At 41.3% G+C, this 26,097-nt stretch overlaps 1 protein-coding gene across 16 annotated transcripts in view; it reads right to left on the reverse strand.

Moving 5' to 3' along the window:
• STAU2 (staufen double-stranded RNA binding protein 2) overlaps positions 1 to 13,603 on the reverse strand; it is a 306,203-nt gene extending 292,600 nt beyond the window's left edge. For 4 of the 16 annotated variants that reach the window (XM_078441531.2, XM_078441522.2, XM_078441525.2 and 1 more), the window contains exons 1-4: positions 12,793 to 12,896; positions 6,996 to 7,065; positions 5,512 to 5,577; positions 3,032 to 3,088 (exon numbers count right to left, since the gene is read on the reverse strand). In XM_078441531.2, coding sequence (XP_078297657.1) covers positions 3,032 to 3,037 — 6 coding nt within the window. In that variant the 5' untranslated portion in view covers positions 3,038 to 3,088; positions 5,512 to 5,577; positions 6,996 to 7,065; positions 12,793 to 12,896. Of the gene's footprint in view, positions 1 to 3,031; positions 3,089 to 5,511; positions 5,578 to 6,995; positions 7,066 to 12,114; positions 12,270 to 12,792; positions 12,902 to 13,477 lie in introns of those variants that run through there. The other 12 variants (XM_078441527.2, XM_078441523.2, XM_078441521.2 and 9 more) reach the window with 8 other exon arrangements.
• Between the last annotated feature and the right edge of the window lie 12,494 nt (positions 13,604 to 26,097).

Genomic DNA, 26,097 nt, shown 5'->3' on the forward strand with positions numbered 1-26,097 from the left:
GTTTAAAATCTATTGAGAATTTTTTGTGGCCTAACATATGGACTATCCCTGGAGAATGTCACATGTGCACTTGAGAAAATATGTATCCAGCTATCCTGGGTGTTTCGTGTATGTCTATTAGGTCTAACTGGCTTACACTGTTGTTCAAGTCCTCTATTTCTTTACTGATCTGTCTAGATGCTCTATTCCTTATTCAAGGTGAGGCAAGCATTGTAATTTTTGACTGAATGATGCAAACCATAAATTTTACATTGTTGGATTCTGAATTGTATTTCTCTAGAGTTGGACTTTGTTCTGATGCACAGTTAAGTAACTTGGGATCACTTGAAGCCTTCTGAGGACTCTTCCCAATGCCTCATGTATTAGAAGGTCTTTAGACTCTAGATGGTCTAGACACAAACTATTCTCAGCTCTGTATGAGTTCCAGAAATTGTTTTCTTCACTGCTTTCCAGTCATTCTTTCCCTGACTTTGAATAAGTCTTGTCATGCATCTACAGATCAGAACTCAGCCAAAAACTCAAGCACCCTCTGCAGATCTCCAGAATGTGTTCATGCTTGAATGCACTTTTTTACTTACCTATATACTTACCCTTCTCCCCCTAAGTATCTTCTCTCTGGCACTCTGCCCTGAAATTCTAACCATCCTGGCCTTCCCAAACACTTATCTTTGTTTCCTAATTTCAATGAAAGTGAACTCTGTTTTGGTTCCTCCTCCTTGCACTGGAGCCTATATAAACAACCTCCAGGCTCTACTGTAAACTAGTGTAAAGAAGGGCTTACCTCATGTGTTTCCATTCTCTCAGGGATCACAGTCTGATGCCACCTGTCGTCCAATGTCTAAAAATCATTCTTTACATATCTATATGTTCTCAAGTTGTTTAAGGAGGAAGAGTATATTATTGCTGCATAACAAATTACCCCCAACTTAGAATCTTAAAAAACAAGCATTTATTTTTTTCACACAGTTTCTGAGGTTCGGCAATCAAGAAGCAGCTTAGCTGGGTGGTTCTGGCTCAGGATATCTCATGAGGTGGCAGTCAAGATGCCAGTGGGCCAGTAGTTTACAGCTGGAAACTTGACAAGGGCTGGAAGATCTGCTTCCAAGAAGACTCAGTCACACACTGTTGGCTAGAGGCCTCAGTTCCTTGTTAGCTGTTGGCAGGAGGCCTCAATTTCTCACCACATGGGCCTCTCCATAGAGCTATTCACAACATGGCAGCTAACTACTCTGAATGAGCAAGGGAAGGAAGGGTGGGGGGGGGGGGGGAGCAGCACAGAGGGACAGAGAAGAGGCAAAAGCCACAATGTCTTTTATAACCTGTCCTTGGCAATGATCCATTACTTCCACCATATTCTATTGGCCACACAATATGTGAGAGGATTATACAATGGTATAAATACTAGGAGGCAGGGATCATTGGGCCCATCTTGGAAGCTGGCCACATAGAGGAAAAATCTTGCTATGTCAACACGGCAGAAAGCCAAAGTCCTTCTTACACATCTTAACTCCTTATGTTATTTTTTTAATCCTCTAACTATAGACTGCATCCTACAGCTTCAAGAGAGATGGGCAGATTGTAGATCCTACTCCATAGCCAGACTTGGGGAAAAAATAACTAAGAGTTAAGTAGAAGCAGCTTTTAAGAGAAAAGAATAAGAGTTCTTGATGCCTATGGCAAGAAAGAGGAGAGCACTTATCGCAGACCTGGGCTTAAGAAACTGTCCGAGGTGCTTTTCATTCTCCCAAACAACTACTCAACTCTAATGACCAATCTAAATGTCTGCCTCCTTTCTCATCAATCTCCAGAGCTAGACAGCAACGGCATTACGAGTAGCAGTAGCAATAGTACCAGGGTCAATGCTAAGCATTTTGCCTTTGTCAGTTTAATTACTCCTCACAACAAACTTGTGACATAGGTCATCATTATCCCTTAAACTCCAGGTCTTCGTTTCTGGATAATCCTACAGTGGCTTTATGCTTTGCAGTGTATCTTGGTACTTTATTCTTCCTACATAACACCTGGTTTCCTCTCCCACTCTTCTGGCACTGAAATACTGTGCTGTCCTGCCTAACCTCTCATTCTACTTGAGTCAGGACTTAAAGGTTCCTCCAAAACTCCAAAACCAGCAAAACTCTTTCAAAGAAACCACCAGACTAGTGAGACCTCTGTTAATACCCTGCTGCTGGACTCTCCCAGTCCTACTGCTGCCTAATACAGACTTCCCCTTAAACCCAGTGGAATACATGCCCTGTCAATTCTGCCTCACCAATTAATCCCAAAAACTTTGCCTTATTTTAGGAACTCATTGAAAAATATTATTTCATAGCACACATGCCTTCTTAATTTAAATTTGCTACAGCTTCCCTAGGGGTTCATAATTAATCACCAGAGAGAAAGGTCCAAAATATACCAAACTCCTACTTAGTACAGTACCTGGAAACATTGGTTCCCACTAGTTATTTGTTGAAAAATGAATGAAAAATATAAAGTAATAATTATCAATACTAGCTCAGAAAACTCTCAAGGGGTTATAATCCAAGTAATTTTATTTACAAATAAAAAGGAAAAGTTACCAGTGGACACATAAACAATTCACAAAAGACAGAACACAAAAGAAAACAAACAGAAGCAAATCATAGAAATGCAAATTAAAATATCACTTTTTGTCAGACAGATTGGCAAACATTGAAAATTTGTCAAGAAAGTAAGAAAACAGGCATTCTAATAAATATAATTTTGTATTTTGGGGATTTATGCATCAAATATCTTTAAAATGTGCATACTCGTTTGACCAGTATTTCCATTTCTAACAATTAATTACAAGAAAATAATGGACAAAGGAACATACTTATATGTTAAAAAAGAAGGAAAAAAATCACTCTGGCACTAACTATAATACCAAAATCTGTCCAACAATAAGGGTTTGATTAAACAAATTTAGTACTTCCAAACTATGAGTTATTAAGTCACTTCTGACTATTATATTATCCCAGTTTTTAAAGTAACATATATTCACATAAAAACATACCTGCATAGGAAAAAAATCTAGAAGTATACACCCCAAAATGCTTAGCAGTGATTATCTCTGTAAAAGAATAGTGGAATTATTTGTGACTGTTTTGTTTTTGTTTATCTCTACTACCTAATTTTTCTACGTGGGTTGCACATGGAAAACACACATTTAGAGCACAATTTAAAGACAGGAGTGCCACTACTGTAACGGAACATGGGACAGTCCCATGATCCCTAAAAACGTCAGGCAGAATTAATATCAAATAAAATATCATATAACTTAACTCAATAGCCTTGTTTTTAATTAGTTCTAGGAACACACATGGAAGAATTTGTTAGTGCTCCTCAGGCATCTTAAGACAACAAACAAAATGACCTCTCAAATAAGAATGTAGTATGAATCTGAAAGACAGTGTTGAAAATCACTCAGTGAAAGCCTCAACTGCTTCTACGTGTCAGATTCAATCGCATTTTCATGCCTTTTCACAGTCATCTTGAGACCTCACACTCTAGTGGGAAAGCAGTCACCATGACAATGATAAAACATAAATCACTCATAAGTTTAAGTCTGGCTGAAGAAAAAGTCTTCTCTATAACTTCTATTCCAAATTAGATTAATTTTTCCCCTCAGACTTGAACATTTGGGGGGATGAAACTCAGTCGATAGCAAGAGAGTCCTGAGGTTGAGTCTAAAAATACACATATGTTACCAGGACAGCGTATGCATCTCCAAGCACTGTGTACAATTCCAGCCAAAGCACAGGGAACTGCTTGTGGCCTTGCAGAACATTGCCTAGAATTGTTTATAATGCCTGATTCAACATGACCAGTAGCACCAACAGTCAATCTTCAGTAGGACTAATCTATAATTTTCAGTGATGACGACTGGCATAAAAAGAATGTTTATTTCCACCTTTCTGTGGTAGAATATGAAACAAATTATTCTAATTGTACCCACACAATAGCAGGTATCCATACACTTGGCATCCACCCAAACCTACAACATAGTTTGCGAGTCATGTCACATAAAGCTCCATCAATGCACCCCATGGGATTTGACAGCAACTATGAAGGCACAGAAAGCACCAAGCATGGTACAGCTTAAGATTCCTTTAAACCTACATAGCTATCATCTTTGATGAAAGCAACATTTGTTGCAGGAGAAAATTTTCTAGTACAAGGTGAAAGTCAAAGAATAACTTTGCATAAGAAAGAAATTATATGTTAGTGGCATTTGTGTAAAGCAAGCACAGAATACCTAAAGTGATGATGCAGTTATGCAGTTATTTTGAAAAGAATGGAGAGTTCCTTGCTTTGGTGACAACCCCAGCACCATCCATGCACTCATTCAGCAAATACATGAAAAACCATATCCAACCAGAACTATTCTAGGACCTGGGGATACAAGAATAAACCAGCAGAGTCGCTACCTTCATGTAGCAAATGTTAGAACATGATTAAATAAAAGGGCAGGGTGCTATGAGAGCAAATACTAGGCTTCAGAGTCAAGTGAGCCAACCACAGCGGACAGAAAGAGAGGCCCAGGCAGGGGCAATCTATGCAAAGCTCCTCCTGCTGGCACGACGACCTCAACCAACCCAGGAACTCAGTCTGGTGTATCAAAGCACTGAGACCATTTCTTGTGCCCATGTTAATTCTGAGATGCATAAAGATACCCAACTTAAGAGATCGGGTTGGCAACTGCTACATGAGTGTGGAGCTCGGAAGAGAGATCCAGGCGAAGTATAAACTTAGAAGTCACTGGCTGAGAGATGGTGTGTGATGCACAACTGGAAGGTATTACTTAGACAAGCTGAGCAGGACAGGGCAGGGGCGGGCGTGTACCACTTCATTAAATCACACACACACAAAATTCATTACTTCTTGCAATCCAATTATTTCTCTCTTGACTTACAAATCTGAAATAAAAGTATTTCCTAATATTATACTTCCAACACAATGCCCTATTTGTTCAGAATGAATAAGATGAAATGTATAAAGTTCTTGGAGAAATGCCAAGACCTAAGAAAAATACTTCTTTCAGTGAGTCTAAGACATTATAGGCTAAAGTTTATTTAACAGAGCCTTCCTTCTAGCCTTTTCCAGTGCCCTAGAAAAGGAACTTTTTTTTAACACACTGATATAACTACTTCACAAGATCTGTCACTAGAAATGCTTTCAGTCTACAGAACTGCCACCTACTGAAGCTAGATCACAATTGTAAGCAGTCTGAACACACTAAGTCTTGGAGGGATGGAACATCAAAAAAAACAGACACACCTTCTGCTCTGCACACTCATAAGTTAACAACTTGCAGAACTGCCACTATGATCCTTAGACAACCTGCCCTGCACAGTCTCCTATGGTGAATATATAGGATGTAATTGCTCTATAAAGCGGTGGCCAGGTTATGGCTATAGAAAAGCTGGGTTAATACGTTCCACAATTTATGGCCCAAGCACCATATAAGTAGGACATGCCTTAACACAAACTCACCTGATTTATTTGAAGCATGTTAAAACAATATTGACCAAACTGCTGTATCCCTCACGGCTCCAAAAACTGGAAAATGAAAATGAAGAAATAAAGTTCAACTTAGTTGGTGATCTCAATGATTAGCACTTTAAACACATGTCCTTGATCAAAATCAAATATAAAATGGAGCAGATCTAGGTCAACATAGAACTTTCTATGATGATAAACATGTTTTATATACCTGCAGTGTCTAATCCAGTAGCCACTAGCCACATATAGCTACCGAGCACTTGAAATGTGGCTAATGCAACAAGAAAGTAAATTTTTGATGTTTTAAAATTTTTGACATTAATTTAAATTTAAATAACCCTATGTGACTAGTGGACAGTGCAGAGGTAGGCTGAAAGATGACCCTTCTGGTTCTAAAACAATTCCAGCAAAAGTGGAGCTATTAAAAACAATCTGAAATTTTCAGATTAATATTTAATATACACTCCCCTTGCTCTAGTAAGGTTTTAAACAGCTTTGTTTCCAAGCTCTATAAGACAAATTAAGCCTGAAGAACACACAACACTTACTCTCCTAGGTGGTATGGAAGAGTACAAAGTAAGATAACCTAGCTGGATTTTTTTTTTCTGTTTGTGGTTTTGTTTATCATCACTATAAAAACAGCATGCACAATAAAATTTCACATAAAATTTTCAGGAAAAAAAAAATCACTGTCCTGACATATCCCATTGTTACATTTGGGTTTGTTTCCTTCTGGGTCTGACCTCCCTGCTACAATTATATTTCTTTGCATGTGGCAAATCTCTTCTAAACTTAATTTAAAAATAGATACCAAAGAAGGGCAGAACACCCAAGTCTATGAACAAACAAATCATGGGATCTTACAATGTAAAAAGTTTACATGAAAAAATAAATTATGGGGCACCTGGCTGGCTCAATCAGTATAATATGAGATTCCTGATCTAGGGGTTGTGAGTTTAAGCTGCACATTGGGCATAGAGGCTACTAAAAAAAAATAAAATAAAATAAGAAAAACAAATTATGTACAGACACTACCCTTCAAGAAAATTTATCTAAAAAGCAACAATACAGTCTTGATAAAGAGCAAAAGCACTAAATCCAGTCACTTGGGTAAGAATCTTTTATGCTGTAAAACTTTAATATTAAAATTTCCCTCAGAAACAAAGGTTCTTGATATATACACGTACACACACACACAGATACACTATATACATATACACACACATAGGTTCTTATATACACGCTCTTATGTATACCGTGTGTGTGTATATATACAGCTGCCATTTTCTCAAGATGACAAACTGAGGTCAATTCAAAATGAATTTGAAAGTTTTCAATATACATATGTTATAATAGTGACCTCGGCATCTGCAACAATTTTTATATTTTCAGAAAAAAATCATATGTTGTAGAAACAGCACAACGGCTGAGGATCACTGAATGTGAATATTATTCCAAGCTCTTCAGGAGATTACCTTTTGAGCCTTGGCAAACTACTTTGTGTGTCTTTTGAGTTCTTTTTCTTTCTTTCTTTCTTTTTTAAATCTGTAAAAAGTAAACTAAAGTCACTGTGGTAGGCAGCCTCTAACAAATAAAATACAACAGAAATAAGATCCCGCTCACAAGACTGGATTACAAAAAAGATCACAATTTCCACCTTGGGTGTTACCTGCTCTTGTTCTCTCACCTCTCTGCTCTGAAGCAAACTAACTGCCATACTGTGAGCTGCCCTTTGGACAGGCCCAGATGGCAAAGAATTGAGACAGGCCTCTGGCCAACAACCCAAAAGAAATGGAGGCCTTCAGTCCAATACCTCCCAAGCCAACTGAATCTTGCCAAGTGCTACATGAATGAGCTTGGAAGCAGCTCTTCCCCCAGTCACTCTCTCAGATGAGACCACAGCTCCAGGGATAGCTTGTCTGCAACCTCTAAGAGGCCTTGAGCCACAAGTACCAGATAGGCTGCACCCAGATTTTTAACCCACAGAAACTGAGTAATAAATGTTTGTTGTTTTAAGCCCTTACTTCCCAGGGTAATTTGTTATGCAACAATAAGTAAGACAATCCCATTCAACTCTAAAATTCTATACTCCTATGGTGATTTAGGTATTAATTAACATACCTAGATAAACCAAAAAAATAATTCCCTGTTTAACATGAGTAAATGAATTACATTAGAACTTGAAAATGATAAATTATGAAACGTAAACAGTTACATTTTGTTCAAAAAAAAAAAAAATCACTAAAAAGTGCCTCAGTAGTCAAATGGTATTAAAATACACTAGGTATAACTAAAAATACAGCCCCAACCAATTTTCATTTTTTTAACTGAAAATAATTCATTTGGAAGTTAAAATGTGAAAAAGCCACTAAAAGCATCTCAGTGATTTAGTGTCCCCTACTTTCTAGAATTCAACACTCACCAAATTTGAGAAATCCTATTTTGTTTTTATCTCATGTAAGCCTCTAAAAGTTACAAATGCTTATCTATAGACCTATATGTGTTTCTTCAGTATTAGAGTTTGTTATTTTTTTTATTTTAATTCCAGCATAGTTAGCATACAGTATATTAGTTTCAGATGTACAATATAATAATTCAATAATTCTATACAGTACCCAGTATTTATCAAAATAAGTGTACTCAATCTCCAACTATTGCACCTTTCCCCACCCCTCCTATCCCCCCCACCCCCCGACCCACCTCCCCTCTGGTAACCATCAGTTTGTTCTCTATAGTTAAAAGTCTTGTTTTTTGGTTTGTCTCTTTTTTTTCCTCCCCTTCCTTTGTTCCCTTGTTTTGTTTCTTAAACTCCACATCAAACTGAAATCATATGGTATTTGTCTTTCTCTGACTGGCTTATTTCACTTAGCATTATATTTTCTAGATCCATCCATGCTGTTGCAAAAGGCAAGATGGCATTCTTTTTTACGGTTGAAAAATATTCCATTGTGTGTGTGTGTGTGTGTACACCCCATCTTCTTTATCTATTCATCTATCAATGGACAGATTGCTTCCATAATTTGGCTAATGTAAATAATGCTACAGTAAATATAGGGGTGCTCTTCAATATTAGAGTTTGTAACAGTAGTGGGCGGATTCCAAGAAGTAGTCACAATAAGATATAAGGTTACATTTTTTAAAGTTCTAATCTTCTGATACAAAGGGTAGTTGTAAGAAAAAACAAAACTGCTTAAAATTGACCATAAAATTTTAAGTATTCTGTAAGCATCTCCTTCACAATTATAAAGATTTGTATAAATTAAAACATGAAACTAATAGGTCTATAATAGCACTCGATGACGTAACTGATTAATATTCTGAACTTATACTTTTTTTACCAAGTTATATTACATTTACATCAATATATAAATTGTAATTCACAACCATACTATGGACAATTCGGAATGCCCACAGGGACATGTCTTTGACACTTCATTCCTTCTTTACAGACATGCCTGCTCTACTGTCCTACATTTAAAACAATTCGATAAAATATCAATAAGATGTAGAGCAGTTTTATACTCCCTATGATTTCATAAAATCCACTTCTCCATCCACTATCAAAAAAGTTTCCAGCTGCAGTTCATTCCAATTACAGCTAAGTACTTTTAGAGAAACCTATTCACATGTCCCAAAAATGCCCGACAGTGTTATCCAGTCAGGCACATTAGGACATGCAGTTCCAGATTCCAAGCTACTAAATGAAAACAGGCAGAGCAATTTATGGAGAGAGGGCAACTAACTGTAGAAGATTTGCTGCTCATGAAGAATTGGAAGTCCAACGTGTATGTGAAATGTATTGCTGATATAACTTGCTGCTTTTATTATCAGATTTTACCCATGTGATAAATTGAAAGCTGTACAAAATTAAATCTATAAAATCTCCAACAATTAAATATTGCTTCATAAAATAGCGTTATTAAATTAATTTCTCTACAAATTGTATAGCAGCACCATCCCACAAGTGATAGGCAATCCTCACATAAATGTCTTATTGGACAGTATGAAAAGCAAAAACAATTACTATACCATTCTTAGGCTCCAAACTACCCTAAAACTATCAGCTCAAAGCTTCTTACTCTAAAAACTTCACAGGGTCCTTAAAAAGCATTAAAAAATGTTTTTTCTTAACTTTCACTTCTTTCAAAGTAGGCATCCAAAAAAACTTTTATGTAAGAAAAGCAAAATAATTTAATATAAACTTTAATATCTCTTAAGAGCCTGTGAAAGATTCTAAGTATATAGAAATCTCACCACCAACCAAGAAAGAAAACTAACATTTATCAGACACTAATGTTATATACCACATGGCATATATTTTGCCATTTTTATATTAACTCATTTAATCTTCATCACCCTGGGATATAGAGGTTATCTCCGCTTTTCTAGAAGTTGTATTACATCCCACAGTCCACTGCTAGGATTAAAACCTAGTATGGTCTGGTTTGAAGTCCTCATCTCTTTATTATACATTAAATTTATAAATAAAGACTTCACCTCTTAAAATTTTTCCTGTCACAAAGGTCTTGATCTCTAGGACAACATAATGGCAAGGTTCCTTTGGAACTTTGGTGATTTATTTAAAATCAATTATAAATTGTAATTCTTATGGATTCTAGACACTCATCTAATATTTCCTTGAGTACCTAAAAGAGGCACAAATATATATACACATAATTTGATCATACTGTGCATGCCTCCAACTATTCAGTCTAATATTAACCCAATTCAATTTTACAATATCTAGGTATTTCTCTTTATTATTATTCTCTTTATTATTATTATTAATTTTCTCTTTATTATTATTATCTAGTATTTCTCTTTATTTATTATTCTCTTTATTATTATGATCTGTACACATCAATTATCAGATATCCAGAACTCAAAGTGAACAAAAGGAGGGAGTGATAGTAAAGAGGTTAGCTACAAAGAAAAAATCCCAAAGTACTGGCCAATTATATCTTTCAGAATCTGATCCTAAAACAGGAAAACCACTCAGCCTCACTTTCTGTATTGTTTACACACTGAAAAGTTTGATCATCTTAGATATTTTTAATATTCTTTGTTGAAAGCCAAACCAAGCCACTCTTTCCTAGAACTTAATCCAGGCAAGCCAAATAATCTAAAATATAAAATTTATATGGTTTTCCATGCTGATTAGTAATAAAGAGTCATGACGTAACTTACCCTCAAATGATTCAGGAAAAAAATATTATGTACACATGACAGACCCAGATCTAGTGATAAGTGAATAAAATGGTAACAGGTAAATCTGAGTAAAGGTTACATGAGTATTCTTTGTATTATTATTATCCTTCCTACTTTTCTATAAGCTTGAAATTATTTCCAAATAAAAAGTTAAAACTTAAAAATTACATGGCATTCCATCTGTAGTTAACAATACATATTCTGATTATGCTGCAACATTTTTACAGATACAAAACGGATTTTTGAGGAAAAATTCAGTAATTTGTTAGGAAATATGCACTATATCCTTCCAGCTAACGATCACTTTCAAATAAATTTCAAACTACACTGCTATGTAATGACATGTGGCAATGGTGACTTGAGTTGAAATCATAGCAGGAAAAAAAAAAAACCAGCATACACACCCCACAGTTTGGTATAAATGCCTCACAAATTTAATACAGGCCTGCTGCAAAACGCAGCAAATCTACAATTCAAGTGATATATGAGATCTCTGGTTTGCAGTAAAATATAGACAAACTGAAAAGTGAAACACTTGCCATATTACAAAACAACTGAGATACAGGATGTCTGGGTTTTGATTGTTTTATTAACTAATTTTTTTTTCCACTGCAGCTCAATTCACAACAATATATTTGAATCATCTTTAGAAAGGACTAGGAAAGAAATGCCCTCCTGGAGAAACGTTGCAATCTTTTCTCCTACAAGGTTACTATTATCCTGCCTGCCCATCATAATTTTGAATTCAAGTGTTCGCCATGGTTTCCTAAAATGTAAGGATGCATCAGAAGAGAAGTAATGTTCAGCAAAAGTTCACCAAAATTGTGAAATCAAAATATTAAAAATAAGGGTTTTCACCTAACAGTGAAATACCTTTAAAGGATCATCTCTATCGTTTCTGCTGGAACCGCCCACTTCAAAATCCTTTAGTACATTCCCTTAATTGAACGGTCCATCCCTACCCCAGGAGTTCTTAACCTTTTGGGGGTGTGGGGAGCGGCGGGTCACGCAGAGTATGGACCCTTTCCAAAGAAAATTATTCACAAATGCAAAATCCTGCACGTATTTCCAGGGACTTCCAGAACCCCGAGGCCATTATCCCCGCCCCCCTCCCTAAGAATCCCAGTTCAGCGTCTCCTCGATTGCCTCTGCGGAACACCCCCCTCATCACAATCCCCGGCTCTCCCCGGGAGGGACTGGAGGCTCTGCCCTCACACAGTGGATTCTGTAACTGATCTTTGTCTCTCCGCCCAATTCCCTTCACCTCGGCAAGGTCACTAACTGCCAACTACCCCTTTAAGCCGAGTCCTCACGGTAGTAGTTCTTACGAGCCACATCAGAACTTGCCTGTCATAGGATATATTTTGTCCCCTCGGCCCCACCTACCTTCCCCATTTCGGCGTGTTACGTCTTCACCACTTGCCCATTATACAGAAATAGCCACCAGCACCACCCCAAGGCGCGCCCCGGGCCCGCCGCTCCTCCCGCGCCCCCGGGGCCATTCCCCGCAGACCCTCCTAGGGCCTCGCTCCATCTCTCCTCCCCTCCCTTCCCTTCCCCTCCGCAGGGACCCACCCTCGGGCCCTCCCCCTCCCTCCCTCCCTCCCTCCCACACCGCCGCTTCAACCACCGTCCTCTCTTCAGACTGTTCCCACCCGGGCCCCTTAGACCCCATCTTTCTGCGCCCTCCGTCGGGCGCCTGCCTCCCCACCCCACCCCCAACCCGGGCACTCCATTTATGCCGGCCTCCTAGCCTTCCTCCCGGCTCCTCCCCTCCGGACACCTGTGTCGTCCCACCCCTCCACACACGCCCCCCCCCCCCCAATTCATTCGCCTCTTCCCCGGCTCCTCCGCACCCCCACGGTCCTCCTCCCCTCCCCCCTCCCGCCTAGAGAGATCCCGAGGAGGGAGGGAAGGCGCGGGGGAGGGGAGGCCGCCAAGGGGCCGCTCTTCTCGGGGTTCGCCGCGCGCGGAGGACCTGCAAGGCTCCCCAGCGCCCTCTGTCTCCTCCGCCAGCGGGGCGGAAGTCGGGGCCTCCCGGACGCCCCCAACAAGGGTATTTACCTTCTTGCCGGGGACACTTTGCAGACGGCTCCAACATTGGCAAGCACTACAGAGAACTGACCCCGCTCGGCCGCCGCCGCCGCCGCCGCCGCCGCCGCCGCCGCCGCCGCCGCCGGCTTCCACCCCTCCGGCTCCCCGCCCCCCGCCTCCGCCCGCCTTCCTAGCGCTCCCGCCGCGCCCTCCCGGGCCCGCGCCGCGCGCCCCCGCCTGCGCAGCCGCTCCCGCGTCCCTGCCAGCCCGTCGCGCGCGCGCGCGCCCCCGGCCCTCCGCGGACCCGGGCCGCGCGCCCGGCTCCGGCCCTAGCTCCATTCCTCCTCCAGTCGGCCCGCGGCCGAGCGCGGCCATTGTTCGCGGCGCAGCTCCCGCCCCCTGGCGGCGGTCCGGCCCCCCGCAGTAGCGGCCGCGGCTGGCGCTGCGGTGCTGGCGCCGGCAGGCTGGGCCTCCGGGCGAGGGCCGTTCCCTGAGGCCTTGGGAACGAGGGGGAGAGAGTGATTGGGGAGCGCGCCCAGTCCGCAGTCTCCCTGTTCCCCTCTCGGCTCCCAGGCCTGGCTCCCCGCCCGCTCGGCTGCAAAGGGTGGGCCTGAGGCAGCCCCTTCCACACCTGCACTCAGCAACTGCCTCCCCCGCCCAATTGACCTTCTGCTCTTCCTAGACGCCCATACGCGCCCGGATTCTCTGCCCTTACCTTTCCCAGGCTCTCTGGCTGCCCCCCTCTGTTCTGCTGGGGACACGCGACCATCCCGCGTCTGCTCCGGCCGCCGCTGTGCGATGCACGGTTTAGCAGATCCTGCACCTTTCCAGACGCTGGGAGGAGGGGGGCGGGGGAGGAGGGGAGGGGGTTAGTGCAACTGTCTCGCCCAGAAAACACTAGTGATCAGTAATCACCTGCTGTCCAAGATCGGCAGCTTAGCCAAAGAGCCTCCTCCACCAAGAAAACAAAAAAGAAACAAACAAACAAAAACCCGAGAAACCGTATTTGGTCACATGAAAAAATCCTTGGAACCAAAAATGAGGACCATCTTAGAACAGTGCCCTAGATCCTAGATGATTGAGGCAAGAGTGCCAGAAAACTCGAGTTACTTCTTGATTCGTCCTGGTTTTGATGTGGGTTACAGATGTCTAGACGACTTCAACCCAGCTAAACCCAGTGAAATTCAACCCTTCATTTAGTAAATGGCACCAAAAATAATCTGGCAAAAAAATAAGTCTAGAAATAGAATTATTACTGTGTTTTCACAAACTTCCCCATTTGCATTATTATTCCCAGGGTTCCTTCCCAGTATCAATCTCCACCAGGAAAATGTTTACCCAGCCTGTGATTTTAGTCATCACCTAAAACTGACAGTTCTATCTACAACTGGGGAGACAATAATAGTCTAGTTAGTGGTTAAGCCAAGGGCACCAGAATTAGATAAGCAAGCCTCCTTATCCACTTGCTAACTGGGCTAGGAGAATGTTGCTTTTCAATGAGTCCGTTTATGCTTTTGTTCAGGAGATTACATATGATAATATGTATTTAAATATGATTATATATAAAGCCCTTTAAACTGGGCCTGGCATGTGGTAAGATAGTAGCTACTGCTACATTTTCCTTTTAGAACTCTTTCTTAAACTCCTTCCCCTCTTCCCTTCTGCCAATTCCTTCACACTTAACATGTTTACCCTCCCTAAATTTGCACTAGTCCTTGATTAGTGACTTCAAGCTACTCAAACTTAGCATCTAGTCAACATTTAAATACTTGTTTGAATGAATACATGCCCTTCCTACAAGCAGTTCTCCTGAGGAGTCTGTCACTTCCTGGCCTTTCCATAGGCTCTTGCTTCTCCCCTGAGTCCATCTCCCCTCACCTGATGAAGAAAATCATCCTTCAAATAATTCCAAAATCAGCTCCTTGAGAGGCATTCTCTGACTCCTCTGAGTGGGCCAGGGCTGTCTCCTGACTCTCTCTTCTCTGACATTGTTGGTTTATTCAGTTGTTTTGAGCCCATCTCTCCTCACCAGACAGTGCATCTTTTCAGGGCAGGCTCTGGTAACCCCAGCATCCAACAAGAGGGTGGAAGTAAATGCATTTGGATTAATGGATGAGTTTATGCTTTGGCAAATGACTCTAGAGTGGTCAGAAATTTCACCCCTTTAATTTAGATAATTGAAGTTAACTGAAAACTGTATCTCCACTGTAACTTTTTCTTATAACCAATTTTAAGTCTTTGGTTATCCACCTGCTAATTAGGAAACCATGGGCGTGTTACATTTGTACCCCAAATAGATTGAATTTTTACTACTCTGTTGAGGAGGACATATTTTCCTCTATCCTGCTAGGTTCTTTGGATGGTAAATTGATATAAAGCAGATTAACAGGAAATACATTAACAGCATATACCTATGGGAACCCTATAAGCACATGAGACCCAAGGACAAATCAGACAATTGAGGTTTATATGCCATCCTAAGCTAAGGAATGGGAGAGGAGTATTGAGCTTCAAATGGGAGGAGGGTGATTCAGAGGATGATAAGAGCAGATGTTTTGTAATTAGATGTTTGCCCTGCCATACAGATAGGTCACTCAGATAAACGATATCTCTGGTAATAGCTCGCTCTCTCTCTGCGCCAGACCCCCTATCTAAATTCTTTTGGGTAGTAAAGAGAGAGATAAAGCTTTTCTTGGTCTGCTGGTCTTGTCTTCAGCTCAAAACAATCTACACGCCAAAGTGGCATGTTTGAGGGTCACGTACCTTGCTCCCCTTCAAGCCACAATATTCAGAGAGAAATTTGTTGTTAAGCTTGAAGCTGCACTTTCAGTTGCATGAGGTATATAGCATCAGTACATGAAATCACCCGAGTGATGTGGAAATCTACACATAAATCTATAATCTTCTGAAGATTTTACTTTAAAATAAAATATTCATATAGGAGTTGAAAATAATGGCTATTTAAAGAAGAGTGATCCTATTAGCAGCTGACTAAAACAAAGCAACTCATTTATCAATGCATCTTTACCAGGTACCATTGTAGTCAAATATTCAGCCATCAGAAAAATACGCTTTCAAATTCATCTTTGTCAGGTTTGAGCAATTTGTTTTTTTTTTAAGTTTGTTTATTTATTTATCATTTTGAGAGAGAGAGAGAGAGTGGGGAGGGACAGGGAGAGAGAGAATCCCAAGCAGGCTCCCCACTCTCAACACCACAGAGCCCAATGTGGAGCTCAAACCCACAGAACTCAAGATCATGACCTGAGCTGAAATCAAGAGTTGGATGGTTAACTGACTGAGCCAGCCAGGTGCCCCGTCCTCTTTTCTTATATATATATTTGTAAAGTTGTTTGGGGCTGGGGGGGAGTGGGGGTTGGTTTTTTGTTTGTTTGTTTGTTTGTCTTTTGTAATTTCTACACACAACATGGGGCTCAAATGCTCTTCCAACTGAGCCAGCCAGAAGTCCCCTCTCTTATATTATTACATCGTTTTCCCTTTAAAAAATGTTTATTCATTAATCTTGAGAGAGAGAGAGTGGCGGAGGGCAGAGAGGGTGAGAAGGAATCCCAAGCAGGCTCCGTGCTGTCAGTGCAGCGTTGGACGCGGGGCTCCATCTCACATATAGTGACATCATGACCTGAGCTGAAATCAAGAATCAGATGCTTAGCCGACTGAGCTACCCAGGTGCCCTTTAATACATCCTTTCCTTAATGTCTGTTTCCCTGTAAAATTCATGTAGCCCCAGTGCCCACCATATAAGCTACTCTCCTTTATATACTTATATCGACATATTTTTATCACTACACAGTATGTGTTTCTTCCACGATACCTTCAGCTCCTTAAAGACAGGAACAATGGCTTCCTTATCTTTGCTTCCCCAGCATCCAGCACAGTGATCAATACATTTTTGTTGAATGAATGGAGTAGTGAATTTGACAAACATTTACAGAGTAGCTACTATATGCCAAATACTATTTATGGCCCAGAGACACAGAGCAATGAAAAAAATCTGCAGAATCTTTCTCCTCCTGGAACTTACAGAGGAATGAATGAATAGATAAATGCATGAAATAAGCACTTCTAAATCCTTTACCTCTATTAGAATACCATTCTGAAAATTCCCAATGTATTTGTGTGTTCACAAATAGATTGTTTGCAACTCAATATTTTTTCCATAATAATGATGACAAGATAGTTATTAGGTATCAGTTGTCTAAAACACTATACTAAAAAAGAATAGAAATAAATTATAAATATAATCATTAAGAGTAAGGAAACAAAATTTTATTTAATGAAGTGTACAAAGTTTCTGTTAAGTCTTAGGAAACATAATGCTTAACAAATATTCTTGAATAATAAGAGGGAACCAATAGTGCTTAGATTGACTTTTCTTTTTCCGTCATATCTATCATCTCCTCTCCAAAACTCTCAATTTTTTCTTGAATATATCTATACTTTCCACCACACCAGAAATCTGACATTTTGATTTTAACTTATTAGATTTGTAATGGCATTGTTTAAGTTTCGATTTCAAACTTAAGTCCTAAGCTGAAATACAAGATGCGATACTTTTGTAATCTCCTTTTTCATTTCGATCTGTTTTATCATCTGTAAACTGGGTTCTTTTATTGAATATGAACTTGTACTACATTTATCTATAGTACAATGCACTCATAGAAAGAATTCTTCTCTTCATGGGTATTTTTCTTCTAGCCTGGGTTCTTCCTCTGTCTTTTGAATGCCATGTTCCATTTTTGTATTATTATTACTATTATTATTAGTTTTGCTGCAATGATTGACATAATTTTTATGCTCATTTTACTCCTGCCTAATCTAGGAAGCTGTCTCCAGACCTATTATTAGCTTACCATCGCTCAGTAGAGCGTCTAGGGAAAATAAAATTATGTTTTGTTTCATTCATTTCATTTGTTTTAGGGATGGGATAGTGTGATACTGTGATATAATACAAAATATTTATGTGGCACAAAGCTCCTAAAACACTTGTAATACCCCCCTAAGTGATAAAAGTCATAGAAGCATCTTTTGCTATAATATTTGGGTTTTTTCCCAGCTCCTGATACAGCTACAGAGTATTAAAGGTGAAAGGAGAATCTTCTGGTATTCATAACAAGCCCTTTTCAACCCCACCTGAGTTTATGTTAATGAGGTGATTTTTAGAAAGCCCCTAAGGATGGAGGCTGTCAAAGGAACCAACCACATGTTAGAGAGTTGAAACTTTTAGCCCCACCCCTTGACCTCTAGGGTTTGGGGAGAGGCTGGAGATCACGAATGACCAATGATGTAATCATTCGTGTCTACATAATGAGACTGCATTAAAAACTCAAACTGAGGAAGAGAGCTCCCAGGGGTGCCTGGGTGGCTCAGTCGGTTTAGCATCCAACTCTTGGTTTCAACTCAGGTCACCATCACATGGTTTGTGGGCCTTCTTGGGATATCTCTCTCCCTCTCTCTGCCCCTTCACCCACTCATGCACGAACTCTCTTTCTCTCAAAATAAATAAGGTATCTTTAAAAAAAAAAAAAGGAAGGGAGCTTCCAGGTTGCTGAGCACATCAAAGTGCTGGAAGAGTGCAATGGCTGGGGAGGACTTGGTCGTTCCCTTCGCCCAGTCCTCGTCCTATGCATCGCTTCAGTTCAGCTGGATCTGAGATGTAGGTTCTCATAATAAACTTGCAATCTAGTAAGTAAGTGTTTTCCTGGGTTCTGTGAGTCACTCCAGCAAATTATCGAGCCTGAGGTTAGGGTGTGGGAACCCTAGATTTTTACCGAGTCAATCAGAAGCACTGGCGAAAACCTGGACTTTCAATTAACATGTGAAACTGGGGGAGTGGGACAGCCTTGTGGGACTGAGTTCTTAACCTGTGGCGTCTGCACTAACCCCAGGCTGTTCGTGTCAGAATTGCTTGGTGCTGAAAATCCATACATTTGATGTCAGAAGTGTTGGTGTGAGCAGTAAAGAAAAACTATTTTTCCCATTTAGTGGGTGTCCAGAGATCAGAGAATTGGTGGGTGGTGTAGGAAAACATTCCAGAGAAAGAATCTATAATTTGGCTTTATTCTACCATATTTACCCTAACTTTCTGATACTTTTCTTTAAAACATATATATACGTGTGTATATATATATATATATATATATATATATGTACATATATATAAAACAAAGGCTAGAAATGTGCCTTCTTTATAATTATTTAAATTTCCTTGCAATGGAAATAAATTTGTAACATCACTGAGCAAGAGGGATGGCAGGAAGATGGCAGGTGTTGTTTCTTCCTCTTTTTTTAAGTTTATTTATTTATTTTGAGAGAGAGTATGCGAGCAGGGGACGGCAGAGAGAGAGAGAGAGGGAGAGAGAGAGAATCCCAAGCAGGCTCTGCATGTGTCAGCACAGAGCCGATTCGGGGCTCGAACCCCCAAACCATGAGATCAAGACCCGAGCTGAAACCGAGAGTCGCACACTTAACCAACTGAGCCACCCAGGTGCCCCCACAGGTGTTGTTTATTAAATAAGTTCAATGACTTCTTCAAACACTTTTTCATTGTGACTGTTTTGAGAGGCATCATCTTAGCAATCACCTCTCTCTTCCTTGTTGTCCCCCCACCTTTTCAAAAGACTTCATCATTCATAGGCTATTCTTTCCCTTCCCATTTGTAAAGTAAGAAAAAAACGGTACATTCCAGCTATTTGTGAATTCTCATTCTTTCCTCTCTTTGATAATTATCAAAGACACTCTGAATTAGTAATATATTGCAGCGTAATAAACCATCCCAAATTTTAGTGGCTTAAAACAACAGCAGTTTATTTCGTTGAAGCAGTTTGGGTCAGGCTCCATAACCAGTCCCTGCTCCGTTCAAGCTGAGCCTGAATCATGTAAGTGTGCACTTACTCACATCTGTAGTTGATGCTGGCTGTCAGCTGGGACCATCTGTCAGAACACCTACCTGTGGCCTCTCTGTAGCTGCGTGGCTTCTTCACAGCATGGTGGTTGGGTTCCAAGAAATAAGAAGTCAAAGACAAGGGTGCCTGGGTGGCTCAGTCGATTGAGCGTCCGACTTTGGCTCAGGTCATGATCTCATGGCTCGTGAGTCGGAGTCCCGCATCGGGCTCTGTGCTGACAGTTCAGAGCCTGGAGCCTGTTTCAGATTCTGTGTCTCCCTTTCTCTCTGCCCCTCCCCCACTCACGCGCGCACCCGCGCCCTCGCTCTCTCTCTCTCAAAAAGAAATATTCAAAAAAAATTTTAAAAAACAGAGGTCAAAGACATAAGTTTTTGGTTTTTCGTTTGTTTTGTTTTGTTTTCAAGTAAGCCCTACGTGCAACATGGGGCTCTAACTTATGCCCCTGCAATAAAGAGTTGTATGCTCTACCGACTGAGCCAGCCAGGCACGCCAAAGACATCGGATTTTTAAGACCTGGGCTTATAAACCGGCATAGACATGCTGTGAATTCTGCCATAATCTATTGGGCCCAGATTCAAGGAGTAGAAATTTGACCCCATCTCTCCATGAGAGGCATGTCGAATAATTTTAAAGTCTGATTTAAAACTCTGTACATTCTCTGAAACATATCACCTTGTCTTTTCGCTGTATTGTCTCTGTGTTAAAATAAAGGTGACATTGAACATTTCCTTCCATGGATACCTGGGTCTGCGTGAATCATGGGCGCTGACTTCACTCATCTAACACTCTCCTTGCCCACTGAAGACAGTTGCACACCTGAATTATAGAGATCACAAAAACCAGGGTCAAGAGGAAAGGCTTCATACACTTTTCTAGTCCACTCTCCTTGCCAGGTCAAGGGGAGGCTTTGGGCAAGCTAAAGGAGTTGACAATTGCATCAGCAGAAGAGATGAAGGGGTAAGTTGGAAGCTGGAGGAAACCCCAGGCAGTGATGTACAATTGTAACATTGAATCGTGCTGTGTTTCTGGGACATACTGCAGTTGGAAGTGGGCCATGTTGCCAGTGAGGAGCTGAGACGTGACCTGGGGAGGGACCAGCAGAAGGCAGTCAGACAAAGTCATGCTGACTGGCGTCACTCCGAGCAAGGGTTATTCCTTTTTCTCCCAGCCTTACCCCAGCATCACCTGCAGGCGAAAGTCATTTGTTCATCATATATGCCTGTTCAACATATATGCCTGTGATGGGGGGTCTAGAACATGTTCCCCCAAAATAGGACCCGTTGGCGTACTGAATATTTTAAGCTGAATTAATTTGAGAAATAGCATGTGCAGGAGTGACTTTCTGATCTTCTCCTGAAACAGGAAATAAAACCCTCATATGAGACGTGCCCTCCCTATACCCAGAGGAAAGGACCTCTCTCATCACCAAACGTGAAGGGACACAGAAAGTATCTGCACAAACATTCTTGCTAAGTTTTTGCCAGTTTACTACACTTACCTCATAACCTTTGTCCCATCATCTTCCCACAAGTCTTCATCAAACCTAGTATAAAAGCATGTAGGTTTGATCATTTCTTTAGGTATTCATTTCTTTATGAAGGCTCCTGCATCACGTAAAGTTTATATTAAATAAATATGTATGCTCTTCTCTTGTTAATCTGTCTTTTGTTACAGAAGTGCCAGTCAAAAACTTAGAAGGGTAAAGAAAAAGGTAAAGAAAGGTAAACAAAAAAAATTTTCCCCTCCTCTACACCTGCCAGTGACAGTACATGCCACATATTAAGAAATTGTCTGGTGCTTGTCTGTAACCCTGTCTGCTCCATGAGCCCAAATTCCTGCTCTGTTATTCTCTCCATGCTGCCTACTGCCCTCCAACACACACACACACACACACACACACACACACACACACACATATCTCTTAAAACCTGGTATACAACTTCTTCTAACCAGTACCTGCTAGATTCGATGCCCAGGACCGCACACACATGGTCTGACCCTCTCTTCTCCTTCCCTCTTCTACCCCAGCTTTGACCTCCAACACTTACTGCGTTTCAGTTGATCTTACCACCCCCACCCAGAGCTGTTCCAACCTTCTGTGAACCTACACTCCTAGCTCCCTAGTTTGCTTGCAGCTGCTCTGTGGAGCATACCCTTGACCTTTCTGAGCGTCACGCTCACAGGACCACCACTAGGCTAAGCAGTGTGGAAGGCAAAGGACACAGGCTCTCTTGACACAATCCCGCTGAAATGCTCCAGATCTTCACAATCTGAACGGTGCCTACATTTCTGCATCGTCTCAATCTACTTATAGCCCTCCAGGCAGGACTTCCCCAGTATGGTTGGTGCACAGTACAAGAGGCTCCCCTAACAAGAGCTCTAGGAAACTTCTCCATCCCCTGACCATTTTACCCTCTCTTGTGTATGAGGCTTTGGGTTCTCAGCTAGAGGGTGGAGCAGAGGAACTCTGGCCCTTTTGCCAATCTTTACTTCGACTAATCTGCCTCACTGTTTTGCCCCAAGTGATTGCAGGTCCAATTTCTCACTTTTAAAGTTGCTCCAAACTGGGGTAAATAGAGCTGACTAGTTTGGGGCCCTTTAATGTTGGAGGAGCAGTTGGGGGTCTCATTGGCCTGCTCAACATTTTAGTAATAGTGTAGTATTAAGACCTGTGTTTTAAGCCTATCAATATCAGTTTTATTAACTCCTGTTTAAATAACCATCTAACAATTTTCACCCTGATGGGATGAGTCCTATGATTATCTTTCTTCCTTTCTTTCTCTTTCTTTCTTTCTTTCTTTCTTTCTTTCTTTTCTTTCTTTTATCTCTACATCAAACATGGGGCCTAAGCTCACGACCCCAAGATCAAAAGGGACATGCTCTTCTGACTGAGCCAGCCAGGTGTCCTGACTGACCTCTTTTGTCTCTTTTCTTCACCCCTATCAATATTTCTTTCCTTTATCCACCTTATTTCTTAAAAGCCATTTTAAATTTTTCATCTTCCTAAAACCAGCTTTGGACTCTTCCCTCGCCTCTCCCATTCTCTTGTTAACCAATAGTTTAATAAGCATCTGTAAGACTAATGAGGGGAAGCTTAAGACAGCAAATTCCACAAGGCTTCTAGACTGTTGCTTAGTTATCCAGCACTACTCTTATAATGGGGTGCCCCTGTGAAGGCGGCTCCCTCAAGCACAGCGTTTACCATAACTTGGATGATGGGCATTTTTAGTAAGTGAATATCCTGATTATCATGAAGCCAGTCCTACATGGCTTGCATATGAAACATATCAGCTGCTTCTTCTATGGTGTTCCACTTGCATTTATAGAGAAAGTTGGGTAGTCTCCCTTCTCAGGGTAAACAGATCTTATAGTGGCTTTTATCCAGTAAATGAGGCTAGCTGTTCCCTCAGGAACAAGTGTCTGGATCAGGTACACCCATCTGTGATTCTTCATTAGTAGCTGTGGGTCCTGTATGAACCCAGACCTGCTCTTCCATCTACAGCATTCAAAACCAAAGCCACTCCCCATAAATTACTCTGAAAATCCATTTTGATAAAGGGTCTTCAAGAAACTGACGATACCCGCCCACAAAATGGCACCCTGCCACCCTATACTCCTTGTTTTCAGTCATTTCCTGCTTTTGCCCCCTTCTAATGTGGACTATCTTACTGGTGGCCAGAGGTCTTAGAGGCACTCTCTGCTGTGCCTGCGTAGTTCTTCCCTCTGAGGGGGGCTTTGAGGCCAGTGGCCTAAGCTCAGATCAAACAGAAATCTGAGCCTGATCTAGCATCAAGGTTCAACTCAGCGCTCTGTTTTAACACCATCTTAGTTATCATGGGTAACAGTAACCAAGGGATCGTATATTTTACCTTTTGCTCATTGGATTGCATTTTCTTATGCATCCAGTAAAACACTCCCAGGGAGCTGTATCCATCTCTAAACTCATCGGTAACTTTTACCTTTAGCAAATTGCAGCATAGATGGTGCTTCATCCATTAGGGACCATGTGGACACCTAGGAATCAAATGTTCTTCATCTGCAAACCTTTCATCCTTTCTCTTCCCAAACTTCAAGTTGGCTGGCTCCACACAGTGTCAGGGGTGCAGAGTGACACCAGAAGATTTCTTTTTTTTTTTTTTTTTTTAATTTTTTTTTAACGTTTATTTACTTTTGAGACAGAGAGAGACAGAGCATGAATGGGGGAGGGTCAGAGAGAGAGAGGGAGACACAGAATCTGAAACAGGCTCCAGGCTCTGGGCTGTCAGCACAGAGCCCGACGCGGGGCTCGAACTCACGAACTGTGAGATCATGACCTGAGCCGAAGTCGGAGGCTTAACCGACTGAGCCACCCAGGCGCCCCACCAGAAGATTTCTTTTTTTTTTAATTTTTTTTCAACGTTTTTTTATTTATTTTTGGGACAGAGAGAGACAGAGCATGAACGGGGGAAGGGCAGAGAGAGGGAGACACAGAATCGGAAACAGGCTCCAGGCTCCGAGCCGTCAGCCCAGAGCCTGACGCGGGGCTCGAACTCACGGACCGCGAGATCGTGACCTGGCTGAAGTCGGACGCTTAACCGACTGCGCCACCCAGGCGCCCCACCAGAAGATTTCTTAATACACTGGCAGGCCTCACTGTCGCTGGTAGGTATAGACTCTTTTTCCTCTACCCTCTGCAGATTCCAAGTATCTTAGAAGCTCTCGTGTCAGGGAAAACTAAATATTATAACAAAAAATGCTCCTATCTCACCTATCACTCAGGAAATTACAAGGATTTTAGGAGTTCTGTGTCAGGAACTGGAGGCAGAGACCAACTATGTATTTCTTCTTATGTCACAAATGCCTTTAAGAGACCTTTTTAAATGTACCCCTCCAGCTGGACACAGCTCCGTAAGCACAAGTGTTGTTGATTAGGTATCATCTTTATGCCAAGGAAAAGGGAGTGAGCAGAAGATGCCCTGAATTTCCAGCCTCGCTGGCCCTCAGCTGGGGCTTCTGTGTAGAGCTACCCAAAATTGTGAGCACATGGTCTCTGTGCTGGGGGGCCAGTCAATTTCCTTAAGCTAGTTGGTGGTTTGCTTAATACCCTTACGTCAGAAATGGTCTAACCCCTCCCACCCCACTCCCATGTTAGCCCCACTTTTCTACTTCCATTCAGTGAGTGTCTGTCCTGTCTGTCTCCTCCTTTCAGACTAAAGGATTGAAAACCCTCATCACTAGATCTTATCAGGGCACAGTTTTCCCTTTTCCCAGCATTCCTTTGAATAGGGCTGCGGCAGGCCTAATGAATACTGTCAGAATTACCCTTGGAGCCTCTAAATTCAGAATACAAAGCCAGAAGCCATTTAAAACAGGATTAACAATATCAAGTATGGAAACATTTGACCTATGAATTCCCAAATTCCAGACCATAAATAGGACTGATCCAAAATATCATGAACTGTAATTCCATGGCATCATTTCAATAGACATGCATAGCTTTTATGTGAGGACAGGATTCTTTGATAAAATATGTCTAAGAAGCTGTGAGTTCAATAAAGCTAAAGCTTCTTTACTGTAGGATTCCTCAGAGCCTTTTTTCTGCCAGTATGGTTGGTGTCTCCAAGAAGGAAAAGGACATGTTCTGTTTCCTAAATTTATATGACCATAGGAACTTTTTGGCAGGGAGCACATCTATGGAGCATATTTTGGGAAACATTAAGGCACAGAGACTTAGACACAGAGGGACTCTGCCTGTAGATGGAGCCAAAGGCTCCAATTCCCACCTAGGTTGGCAGATTTCTGGTAAAACAAGAAAGGTCATTTACATTGCTAATTTCTCCCTATACCTTTAATTATCAACTAATCTTTTTTTTAACTGATCTTTTTTTTTTACTGTTTATTTATTTTTTGAGAGAGAGAGAGAGAGAGAGAGAGAGAGACAGAGTGTGAGCAGGGGAGGGGCAGAGAGAGAGGGAGACACAGAATCTGAAGCAGGCTCCAGGCTCTGAGCTGTTAGTACAGAGCCTGAAGCAGAGCTCAAACTCACAGACCGTGAGATCATGACCTGAGCTGAAGTCAGATGCTTAACCGACTGAGCCACCCAGGCTCCCCTTAACTGATAATTTTTTTAAAAACAGACTTAATATTTTTAAGATTTCATTTTTAAGTAATCTCTACACCCAACACGGGGCTTGAATCCACAACCCCGAGTTCAAGAGTCACATGCTCCACTGACTAAGCCATACAGGTACCCCCCCAAAAAAGATTTAGTTTTTTAGGTTTAGGTTCTTAGCAAATTAAGTGGAAGATACAGAGATTTCCCATATGCCCTCTGTCATCACACAAGCATTGCTTCCTCCATTATCAACATCCCCCACCAGAGTGGCGCATTTATGACAACTGATGAACCTACATTGACACATCATTATCATCCAAA

This window comes from Panthera onca, chromosome F2 (assembly GCF_046562875.1).
Source record: "Panthera onca isolate mPanOnc1 chromosome F2, mPanOnc1 haplotype 2, whole genome shotgun sequence".
In the NCBI taxonomy this organism is placed as follows: domain Eukaryota; kingdom Metazoa; phylum Chordata; class Mammalia; order Carnivora; family Felidae; genus Panthera; species Panthera onca.